At 40.4% G+C, this 13,082-nt stretch overlaps 2 protein-coding genes across 4 annotated transcripts in view; one reads left to right on the top strand and one right to left on the bottom strand.

Moving 5' to 3' along the window:
• The window catches only part of TAFA4 (TAFA chemokine like family member 4), a 170,938-nt gene that overhangs the window by 76,521 nt on the left and 81,335 nt on the right, over positions 1–13,082 (bottom strand). The gene's annotated exons all lie outside the window — the stretch shown is intronic.
• On the top strand, positions 2,289–2,820 carry LOC308250765 (ribosomal protein eL22-like; the record flags this gene model as incomplete). Its single annotated transcript, XM_080673460.1, has 2 exons — positions 2,289–2,465; positions 2,695–2,820. 2 exons carry the CDS (start codon positions 2,289–2,291, stop codon positions 2,818–2,820), a joined length of 303 nt encoding a protein of 100 aa, XP_080529586.1.

The raw sequence follows: 13,082 nt of genomic DNA, 5'->3' as shown, positions 1-13,082 counted from the left end.
ATGGGAGACAATAAGGTGATGTATAAGGAAACAGGTGACCCCATAGTACTCAGCCAATGAGGAACCAGAGGAGGGACTGAATAAATAGGCTGTGATCGCTACTCTGTGTGAGCCTGTACAACCAGATGGACACCCACTCTCAAGAACGTATTAAAAGTCTCGTTTTCACCATACTTCTGTCTCTGAGTTTGTTATTTAAATTCAGACAGGTGAGCATTTCTTACAATTATGTAATGTCCTTCTTTGTCTACTCTAGTAACCTTTGTTTTACAATTTATTTTGTCTGATATAAGTATTGTTATCCCAGCTTTTTTGTTGTTGTTTCCACTTGCATGGAATATTTTTTTCCATCCCTTCACTTTCTATCTGTGTGAATCATCTGTTCTGAGATGAGTTTCCTGTACACAGCATATATATGGGTCATGATTTCTTCATTTATTTGGAACATTTAATCTGCTCAGATTTAAAGTTTTTTTTCTTTATTGATTAAGATATTACATATGTGTCCTTATCACCCCATTGCCCCCCCCATTAAAGTTATTATTGATAGATACCATTTTATTCCTTTTTTATTGTTTAAAGTATTACATATGTCTCCTTCTTCCCCCATCGACCCCTCCCTGGCCACTCCCACCCCTGACCCTCATTTTATTCTTTATACTTATGTTCCTATATATATTTTTTTTCCTCTATATATTTCCTCTCTATATATATTTTTCCCTCTATATATTTCCTTTATATATTTCCTTTCTATATATTTTTTTCTTTCCTTCTTTCTTCTTCTTAAAAAAAGGCCCTTTCACATTTTTTGCAATACTGGTTTGAGGTAATAGACTCCTTTAGCTTTGTCTGGGAAGCTCTTTATTTCACCTTTAGTGAAAATTACAATAAAAAACCTCAAAAACACTTAAACACATGGAGGCTAAATAACATATTATTAAACAATGAATGAATACATTCAACAATGTGGTAAAGGAAGAAATCAAAGGTTACCTGGAAACAAACAAAAATGAACACACAACCCAACTTTCTTCCTGAGAGGGAAGTTCATAGCATTACAGGCCTACCTTAATGCTGGGTAGTCTTTGTTGTAGGTCCTTGCTCTTCATCACTTTGAGTATTTCATGCCAATCCCTTCTGGCCTGAAATGTTTCTGTTGAGAAATCCACTGACAGCTAATGGGAGAGCTCTTGTAGGTAACGGTCTTTCTCTTGCAGCTTTAAGATTCTCTCTTTGCCATTTTAATTATAATGTGTCTTGGTGTGGGCCTCTTTGGGTTCATCTTGATAGGGACTCTGCTTCTTGAACTTGTGTGAATATTTCTTTCATCAGGTTAGGGAAGTTTTCAGCCATTATTTCTTCAAACATGTTCTCAATACTTGCTCACTTTCTTCTCCTTCTGGTATCCCTCTAATGTGAATGTTGTTATATTTGATGTTGTCTCAGAGGTCCCTTAGACTTTCCTATTTAAAAATTTTTTTTTTATTTTCTTTTTGTTGCTCTGCTTAAGTACTTACTGTTATCTTGTCCTCTAAATTAATGATTTTATCCTCTGCTTCATCTAATATGCTGTTGATTCCTTCTAGTGTATTCTTCATTTCAGATATTGCATTCTTCATTCTGACTGGTCCTTTTTTATGGTTTATTTATTTGTAAGTAATGCAATATATTAACTATATTATAAACACACACACACACACACACACACACACACATACAATAGTTAAATGTCATTAATTTTCCTTGAGTTAAAGCTCCAGACACAAAAACTACTTAAACAACACTGAGTTTTAGCACTAAATATCTTTGGAAGCCAACAATATATTTTTAGAAAGGAGGGAGTGGGTAAAGCTGAAAAAAATACAATATATTAACCTCTGATTATAGTCAAAATAGGATATAATGACTAGAGCAGGCCTATTTATCTCCATCGAATTCCATCATCCAGCATTTAAATCTGATTTCTGGTTTGTCACCTGCTTATCAAACACTAAACATCACCACAATACGCCATTTCTTCCCTCTGCAGATGGTCAGATCTCACTCACTTTATCAGTCATAATGGCATGAGCTCCAGATCCTCAAGTGGAGTATGGAGATCACCATGCAAAATGCTTCCTGGGAATACCTGGCATCCTTTATACAAGTACCATCCCCTCAAGTCCTACTGCTTGGAAGGATATCAAAAACAGGATAATGTCCATGAACGTTTAAATCTCCATGTTGTAGTTATGTGAAAATAGAATAATACTATCAACCTAGCTCTGATCACATGGACTACATTCAAGATGGCTCCAAAAGTCAAGAATCCTAAGAGGACAACTTGGAAGTTTGGTTTGGACCTTACTCATTCCGTAGAAGATGGCATTTTTAATTATGGAAATTTTGAACCCTTTCTATGGGAGGTTAAAGTCAATGGAAAAATTGGAAATCTTTGGAATGCTGTTTACATTGAATACTTCAAGAATAAAATCAGCCCTAGCCAGTTTGGCACAGTGGATAGAGCATCGGCCTGTGGACTGAAGGGTTCAAGGTTCAAATCTGGTCAATGGCACATGCCTGGGTTGCAGGCTCGATCCACAGTAGGGGGCATGCAGGAGGCAGCTAATCAATGATTCTCTCTCATCATTGATGTTTCTATCTCTCTTTCCCTCTCCCTTCCTCTCTGAAATCAATAAAAATACGTTTTAAAAGAATAAAATCACAGTTGTTTCTGAGAAACAGTTCTCTAAAAGGTATTTTAAATATCTTACCATGAAATACCTTAAGAACAGTCTTCATAATTGCCTTCATGTGGTTGCATCTGACAAGAAGACTTAGGAGCTTCATTACTTCCAGATTTGTCAGGATGAAGATGAATCTGACTCTGGGGACTAGATGAAGCCACTCTTTACAGGCTTTGGTTACTAATAAAACAAATGAAGTGTACAAGAGAAAGAATCATCTAGAAATAGACTTTCAGTTTATCAGTGAATAAAAAACATAGCAATCTGTAAACAAAAAAATACTATCAACCTAGTGTACCTGCCATTTAAGGACCACCTGTGTGAAGCAAAAACATTACTTCTTGCCTTTCTCAGCCAATGGGAAAGGGAAAAGAAATACCCTTTATTTACCAATTAAACTTTCTTTTTAAACCAACTTGTTTATAAAAATATTTGATGGGTTAGCCTGAACAAGGTACTATTCTAACTGGTGTGTGTATGTTTGTGTGTTAGTAGTTAATAGATACACATTCATACAGATGCAAATGGAATCCGTGCAATAACCTTGTAAGGTAAATACAACTGCTAGTTAACTGATAAAACAAGTGTTCAGAGAGGTTAAGTAACCTGCTTTGGGTCACACAACTAATCTGAAAGAAACCAGCACTTGTTTCCAGGAAATTTTGATTCCAGAGCCCAAAAACTGAACCGTTATGCTATAAAATGACAAAAATGCACAAAATCTGAAATAAAATCTTCTAGTTCTTTTTAATCTTCATTCCAGAACATGTGAGTCAAGTCTCTCAAACTTAACTGCTTATACTGCAAGGTCAAGGTTGTCAACATAAAGGAGGGAAGCAGGTGACATAGAGAATGAAAACTGCCCCATCTGCTGGGGGCAGCCAACACTCAGCTGCAGCAAACTGTTACAAAGTAGGGGTGGAAAAAACAGTATTACCCCGAATCTGACTTTTTATGTAAAATCCTGTGATTTTTCAAACAACGCAATCATTTTTAAAAACACTTTTTAAACATAGTCTGGGCCAAACAAAACACATCTATGGTTTTAAATTATCTGTAGACCACTACTTTGAGACCTCTGCCCTAAACCATACCTTAATCAAATTTTCCCTGGGGAAAAAAAATATCAAATCACTGGCAATAAGTAATTGGTAATATCCACATTTCATTGCAAATATCTGTTTGATATTTGTTCAATTCTGATTCTGAAAAAACTTGATTTCCTCATGCCCCCTGAGACACTGAACTAAACCTCTTCCCAATTGATGTCTTCTTCCTGCAAAGTTTCCCTTGGTCAGGAAGAAAATGACCTTGCTGATTCTACTTACTATTTAATGGAACTCAGTCTCAAAACCCCTGTCATAATCCATAATGAAACAGAGAGAGAAAACTTAATCAGCTGTAAATGTACTGTGTTAGCATTCACTGCAAAATGCTAATAATATTTCGAGAATGCCATTTCTCTTCCTGGCCTCTTGACCAAGTTGTTTAATGGCCTGAGACTTGGGAAATAATGAAAATAATTTTGGCTGAGACTTCCCAACTACACACCAACCCTGAACTGCCTGGCTTCGCAGCAGTGGCAGGAGCACCAGCGTGGTGCCACCATGGTTTAGTGGGAGCACTCACCAACCAGGTGAACACTAACTCACAAAAGGAGAATCGAGTATTTCAATTGTAAGTGAAAATACCCACCTTTTAGTCCTCCTAGCATCAGGTTTTTCTAGAAAGCTACAAAATTACAATTGTATGCCTAACAGTATGCAGAACACTTGAATCCCTGGTGGGTAAAGCGCTTTCTGAAAGAAGCTCAAGTCCACAGCTCTTACTTAGCAGTGGGTCCCTCACCTGATGCTGATCACATACTCTAATCAAGGGAAGCACAGAAACCATTTTCCAAAATCTTTTCTTTCAAATTCCTTCTTTTCAAAGAAGGCATTTCACACAGCTATGGGACTGTTAAGAAGAAAGGTGGATGGCCGGAGCTGTTAGTTTTGTAATGTTACATACGCACCCTTCCCCCCACGACCCGCCACCCATCCCTACATCCAGGGAAATTCCTGGCCAGGCCCATGCAGGGACACTGTCACGGCATCACCAGCATATTTCTTCTGCTGTTTGTTTTGTTTCAGTTCTGGGAGAGTGGACGGCAGAGCAACCTGCGTGTCCATTTCTCAGAATGGACTCCCTTGTGGTGAGTGTTCACTGTGGAATCTTTCACAGCAACTGGCGTCTTGGTGGTTTGTCCTTCACTATCAGGAATTAATGGAAAAAACTTTCCCACTAGTATCCTGAAAAGCCAAGACCCTGGGAAATTTTATTGTAGGAGAAAAAATACTCTAACATTTCAGTAATTCAGTGTGTGTATGCGTTTTTAATCATACTGTGCCGGGTCCTTACAATACAAAAATAAGACACCTGTGCCTTCCTTTAGAAACTCCTGCCTTGGAAGAAAGACAGACACAAATCATTTTCTTACCCAATGATAGAGGCTACAAAAGACATGCACACCCAGTGGGGAGAGACTGATACACAGGCTCCACACAGGACCCAAACAGGAGAGAGGACCTCTGCCAGCACCCACCCTGGAGGGCTCCGCCCACCTGCCCTGGGCCCACCTCTATGCCCTCAGCCAAGACACCACACCTGGAAGTTTCCAAGTATTCATGTACTCTTCTCTCCCCAAAGGGGTAGGATTCACCAGAAAATCATGGCATCTGTGACTCTCATCTGATTCCCATGTGCTGGAAGGACAAATTGAGAAGACAAATGTGAGGAATGGAGATTGTTTACTGGGCACCTCACTGGGAGATGCTGCAACAAAAATGTTACTCAGGTCCTCCAAACTGGTCACACATAAGCTCCATGTCCCAGTACTGCAATATAATGTCGCTGATTTCACGCCTGCCTGTTGCTGACCTACTTTTCCTCTGATCCCTGTCCCAGCTGGCCACAGGTAACCTTATCTTTGTTGACACCTGAGGTCAAGGCAGACCAGTGTCCAGTCACTTCCCTGTGGGGAAATAGGCTCTGACCATGCCACCAGATGCCCGCCTTAGGAAGTTAGGGTACTTGTTAAGGGCAGGTTGGCTAAGATGTAGTTGCAAACACTCACAGCAAATGTTCATCTTTTTGTCTCAGTGAAATCTACAAACTTCCTCTCAGAACAAATATTGTAAATGCATAAAATAAAACTCAAAAACATTGCAGAGGAAATAAATTATATTAAAACAGTCTGAACCCAAGCAATCTGTAAATGTCACTTATGGAGTGTGCATGTGTGTATGTAGACATAGAGCTCTTACTGAAAACAGGCCATAGCAGCTTATGGACCATGGCAGTCCTTACAGGAATGTTTCTTTTTGCCCTAATCATCATGTTTATTAACATGTTCCTGAGGGTTTCCAAGCTAGCACATATTACAGGATATTTATGGAGAAGGATTCTAGCTCTACTCGTCAAGGAGGGCCTGAGCTACAAATATATTCTAATAGTGACATCATCACTCTACCATCGTGCCCCCTCCAAGCCATCAGCAGCACAGACAGAGTGAGGGGCACTATAGGAGCCATGGGGCAAAGGCCAGTATTTTAGTCATCTTGGGCTGGAACCATCTGAACAAACTGACATTTGAGCAATGCTGAAACCCACTAACCACAGGCAGACCTCAAAGCTTGACCAAACCTTAGCAGAAGCTCATCTAGCTGGAGGTTGCCCAGCTCACATGAGTAAGAAGACATTTTCCTGGTAAGAATAAAGTTCACAGAGGACAAAATGGTGGTGGGATAGACAGATGTGTCCCGAGCCTTGTCCCAGAGCAGATAGAATGAGCAGCTGAAACGAATAACATCCACCCCGAACTGGTGAAGGAGACTCAGCTGGTGAGACAATTTGCAGCTGGGAAGGGCAGAGGACCCCTGGAGAAAGCCCAGGGCAGTGCCACCACATGAGCAGCCTGCCCCAGGCTGAGGAGCAGCAGCCCTGCGAGCAGCCCACCCCAGGTCAAAGAGCAGCAGCCTCATGTGGCCTGCCCCTGTCCAAGGAGCAGCAACTGCATGAGCAGCCTGCCCCCATCTGAGGAGCAGCAGCTGTGTGAGCAGCCTGCCCCCGTTTGAGGAGCAACAGCTCCGTGAGCAGCCTGCCCCCATTCGAGGAGCAGTAGCCGCCCAAGCAGCCCACCCCAGTCCAAGGAGCAACAGCTGCACGAGCAGCCCGCCCCCGTCTGAGGAGCAACAGCTGCATAAGCAGTCCGCCCCCATCTGAGGAGCAGCAGCCACCCAAGCATCCTGCCTCAGTCCAAGAAGCAGCAGCCCCGCGAGCAGCCCACTCCAAGCCGAAGAGCAGCAGCCTCATGTGGCCTGCCCCCGTTCAAGGAGCAGCAGCCACATGTGCAGCTCACTCACGTCTGAAGAGCAGCAGCCACACAAGCTGTCAGACCCCCCATCCGAGGAGCAGCAGCTGTGTGAGCAGTCCACCCCTGTATGAGAAGCAGGAGCCCTGTGACCAACCTGCCCCTGTCCAAGGAGCAGCAGCCTCATGAGTAGCCTGCCCCATCCAAGGAGCAACAGCCACACACAGCCAGGCCCCATCCAAGGAGCAGCAGCTATGTGAGCAGTACACCACCATCCAAGGAGCAGCAGCCACACGCAGCCTGCCCCAGTCCGACGAGCAGCAGCCTCGTAAGCAGCCTACCCCCATCTGAGGAGCAGCAGCTGTGTGAGCAGCCTCCCCCCAGCAGCCAGAGGAACCACCCCTGCTGCAAACAGGACCCACCAGAGGAGCTGCTGTCAACTGAAGAGCAACCTCAGCCACGACTGCCTCAGGAGCAACCACAGCCCAAGGAGCCACTGCCACCCAAGGAGCAGCCCCTGCATGACTCAATGTCCAGATCCAATCAGTGAGAACAAAAATGAGTAGACAAAGAAACCCCCAAAGGAAAGAAAAGGAGGAATCACCAGAAAAGTAGCTAAGTGAAGTGGAGGCATGCAATATTTCAGAAAAAGAATTCAGAATAAGGGTCATACAGTTCATAAACTGGATGGATGAAAAAATCAACAACTTATGTAAGAATCAAGAAGAAATGAAGAATGATATAGCTGCAATAAAAAAACACCATGGAAAGTTTCAACAGTAGACTAGGAGAAGCAGAGGACCGAATTAGCAAATTAGAAGACAGGGAACCAAAACACACCCAAACTGAACTGCAATTGGAGAACAAAATCAAAAGACAGGAGGAGAGCCTAAGGGAGCTATGGGACATGAAACAAAGCAACATACAAATAATAGGGGTGCTAGAACAACAGGAAGAGAAAGAAGGGTTAGAAAACCTATATGAAGAAATAATGACAGAAAACTTGCCTGATGTGGGGAAGAAAAATGTCACACAAGCACAGAGAGTCCCAAACAAGATGAACCCGAAAAGACCCACACCAAGACACATCATAATTACTATGGCAAATGTTCAGGACAAGAAGAGAATCTTAAAGGCTGCAAGAGAGAGACAGAAAGTTAAGTACAAGGGATCTCCCATTAGATTATCAAATGATTTCTCAACAGAAACACACCAGACCAGAAAAGAATGGAAGGAAATTTACAAAGTGATGCAAAGCAAGGGACTGAATCCAAGAATACTCTATCCAGCAAGGCTATCATTCAAAATTGAAGGGGAAATAAGGAGCTTCATAGACAAAAAAAAGGCCAAGGAAGTTTATCACTACCAAGCCAGCAATGTAAGAAATGCTAAAGGGACTGGTGTAAAAAGAGGAAATAAAAAGGTAAGAAGGAACACAGGCACAAAAAATAAAAATGGCTACAAACAGGTAACTATCAATAATAACCATAAACATAAATGGTCTAAATGCTCCAATCAAAAGACATCAAGTGCCTGAATGGATAAAAACACATGACCCATATACATGCTGTCTACAAGAGACCCACCTCAGAACAAGGGACTCACACAGACTAAAAGTGAAGGGATAGAAAAATATCCTTCAGGCAAATGGAAATGAAAAAAAAGCTGGGGCAGCAATACTTATATCTGACAAAATAGACCTCAAAGTGAAGGCCATAACAAGAGATAAGGAAAGCCACTTCATAATACTAAAGGGATCAATACAACAAGAGGATATAACCCTGATAAACATATATGCACCCAATGCAGGAGCACCCAAATACATAAAAAAAAACCTCCTGGAAGATATCAAGGGAGAGATCAACAACAATAAAATCATTGTAGGGGACTTTAATACACCACTGACATCACTGGATAAATCCTCTAGACAAAAAAATCAGCTAAGAAACAGCAATCCTAAATAACTCATTAGAACAGATGGATTTAATTGACTTCTTCAGAACATTTCACTCCAAAATCATGGAATATACATTCTTACCAAGTGCACATGGGACATTTTCAAAAATAGACCACATATTGGGTCACAAGCAAAGTCTCCTCAAATTCAAGAAGATTGAAATCATATCAAGCATCTTCTCAGACCACAATGGCATAATATTAGAAATAAACTACAATAAAAACAATCCAAAATTTCAGGCACTTGGAAGCTGAATAGCATGCTATTAAACAATTATTGGGATAGCAAAGAGATCAAAGAAGAAATTAAAAACATCCTGGAAACTAATGACAATAAAAACACAACAATACAAAATCTATGGTACACAATGAAAGCAGTCCTGAGAGGGAAGTTTATAGCTCTACAGGCCTACTGCAAAAAAAAGAAAAAAGAAAAAAGAAACAATGGTAATAAATTACCAAACCCTACAACTCAAAGGGTTAGAAAGAGAGCAAGAAGAAAAGCCCAGTGTAAGCAGAAGGAAGGAAATAATAAAGATCAGAGCGGAGATAAATGACATAGACACACACACACACACACACACAAAAAATCAATGAAACCAAGAGCTGGTTCTTTGAAAGGATAAACAATATTGATGAACCTCTAGCCAGGCTCACCAAGAAGCAAAGAGAGAGGACTCAAGTAACCAAAATCAGAAATGAAAGAGGCAAAATAACAACAGACCCCACGGAAAACAAGGGATTGTTAAAAAAAAAATACTATGAACAACTTTATTCCAACAAACTAGACAACCTGGAGGAAATGGACATATTCCTAGAAATATATAACCTTCCAAAACTCAATCAGGAAGAATCTGAAAGTCTCAATAGGCCGATAACTATGGAAGAAATTGAAGGAGTCATCAAAAAGCTTCCAGCAAACAAGAGCCTGGAGCCAGATGGCTTCACAGGGGAGTTTCACCAAACATTCAATAAAACCTATCCTCCTAAGACTATTCCAACAAATTCAAGAGGAAGGCACACTTCCAAGCTCATTCTATGAAGCCAGCATTACTCTAATACCAAAACCAGATAAAGACAACACAATGAAAGAGAACTACAGGCCAATATCCCTCATGAACATAGATGCCAAAATCCTCAACAAAATTCTAGCAAATAAGATCCAGCAGTACATCAGAAAGATCATACACAATGACCAAGTAGGATTTATCCTGGGGATGCAAGGATGGTACAATATCCACAAATCAATAAACATGATACATCACATAAACAACTTGAGAGATAAAAATCACATAGTCATATCAATTGATGTAGAAAAAGCATTTGACAAAATCCAGCACCCTTTCTTTTTTTTTTTAAATATATTTTATTGATTTTTTACAGAGAGGAAGGAAGAGGGATAGATAGTCAGAAACATCGATGAGAGAGAAACATCGATCAGCTGCCTCCTGCACACCTCCCACTGGGGATGTGCCCGCAACCAAGTTACATGCCCTTGACCGGAATCGAACCTGGGACCCTTCAGTCCGCAGGCTGACGCTCTATCCACTGAGCCAAACCGGTTTTGGCTCCAGCACCCTTTCTTGATAAAAACTCTCAGCAAGGTGGGAATAGAAGGATCATACCTCAACATAATAAAAGTCATATATGACAAACCCACAGCCAACATCATACTCAATGGGCAAAAACTAAAACCATTTCCCCTAAGGACAGGAACAAGACAGGGATGCCCATTCTTACCACTCCTATTCGACATAGTACTGGAAGTACTAGCCATTGCGATCAGACAAGAAGAAGAAATAAAAGGCATCCAAATTGGAAAAGAAGAAGTAAAACTGTCCTTATTCACAGACGACATGATACTGTACAAAGAAAACCCTAAAGACTCCATAAAAAAACTAACAGACTTAATAAATGAATTCGGCAAGGTAGCAGGATACAAAACTAACACCAAGAAATCTATGGCATTTCTATACACCAATAGTGAACTTACAGAAAGAGAGACTAAAAAAGCAATCCCATTTACCATCACACTAAATAATTAGGATACCTAGGAATAAACTTAACTAAGGAGGTAAAAGACCTATACGTGGAAAACTACAGGACACTGAAAAAAGATAGAGGAAGACATAAACAGATGGAAGAACATACCATATTTATGGATTGGTAGAATCAACATCATTAAAATGTCCATACTACCCAAAGATTTCTATAGATTCAATGCACTCCCCATTAAAATAACAACAGCATATTTTACAGACCTAGAAAAAACTCTCCAAAAATTCATCTGGAATAAAAAAAAGACCCCGAATAGCCACAGCAATCCTGAGAAAGAAGAACAAAGTAGGTGGGATCTCAATACCAGATTTCAAGCTGTATTACAAAGCCACTGTTCTCAAAACAGCCTAGTACTGGCACAAGAACAGACATATAGATCAATTGAATATAATAGAGAACCCAGAAATCAACCCAAATCACTATGCTCAATTAATATTTGACAAAAGAGGCAAGAACATATGATGGAGTCAAGACAGTCTCTTCAATAAATGGTGTTGGGAAAATTGGACAGATACATGCAAAAAAATGAAACTAGACCACCAACTTACACCATACACAAAAATAAACTCAAAACGCATAAAGGACTTGAACATAAGACGGGAAACCATAAAAATACTAGAGGTATCCAAAAGCAGCAAAATCTCAGACATATACCGAAGCAATTTCTTCACTGATAACCACTCCTAGGGCAATGGAAACTAAAGAGAAAATAAACAAATGGGACTACATCAAAAGAAAAAGCTTTTGCACAGCAAAAGAAACCATCAACAAAAAAATAAGAAAGCCCACTGCATGTGAGAACATATTTGCCAATATCATCACCGATAAGGGTTTAATCTCCAACATTTACTGGGAACTCATACAACTTAACAAAAAGAAGATAAACAACCCAGTCAAAAAATGGGCAACGGGACTAAATAGATACTTTTCAAAAGAAGACATAATGAAGGTCAAGAGACATAAGAAAACATGCTCAAAGTCACTAATCATCCGAGAGATGCAAATCAAAACGACAATGCGGTACCGTCGCACAAGTGTCAGAATGGCTATCATCAACAAATCAATAAACAACAAGTGCTGGCGAGGATGTGGAGAAAAAGGAACCCTCGTGCACTGCTGGTGGGAATGCAGACTGGTGCAGCCACTGTGGAGAACAGTATGGAGTTTCCTCAAAAAACTAAAAATGGAACTTCCATTTGGCCCAGTGATCCCACTGCTAGGAATATATCCCAAGAAACTAGAAACACCAATCAGAAAGGATATATGCACCCCTATGTTCATAGCGGCACAATTCACCATAGCTACGATTTGGAAACAGCCTAAATGCCCATCAGCAGATGAGTGGAATAAAAAACTGTCGTACATCTACACAATGGAATACTATGCTGCTGTAAAAAAGAACTCTTACCATTTGCAGCAGCATGGATGGAACTGGAAAGCATTATGCTAAGCGAAATAAGCCAGTCAGAGAAAGATAAATACCACATGATCTCACTCATTTATAGAATATAATGAACAACATAAGCTGATGAACAAAAACAGAGACAGGGAAGCATCAATCAGACCATCAAACTTCACAGGGAAGGTAGGGTGGGGGTAAGGAGGAGAGATCAACCAAAGGACTTGTATGCATGCATATAAGCCTAACCAATGGACACAGGCAACAGGGGGATGAGGGCATGAGTGGGGCGTGGGGGGCAATGGGAGGATAAGGACACATATGTAATACCTTAATCAATAAAGAAAAAAATATGTAAAAAAAATTAAAAAGAATAAATTTCACAATATATTTTCAATCAGATAGTGGTTGCACCATTGTACTCTTTGATTACAAAAGCACAAATGACACAGCATTAATAGAAATCAAAGCCCTTTCAGGTTAATTTATATTTTCTCCATCAAAATGCCATCAATAACACATGCTTGAAAAATGAGACAAATACAGATGAGGGACAATCTAGTCCAGCGGTTCTCAACATTCCTAATGCCGC

This window comes from Plecotus auritus (assembly GCF_963455305.1).
Source record: "Plecotus auritus genome assembly, chromosome: 6".
Taxonomy (NCBI): Eukaryota; Metazoa; Chordata; class Mammalia; order Chiroptera; family Vespertilionidae; genus Plecotus; species Plecotus auritus.
This window is presented reverse-complemented; position numbering and strand designations above follow the sequence as displayed.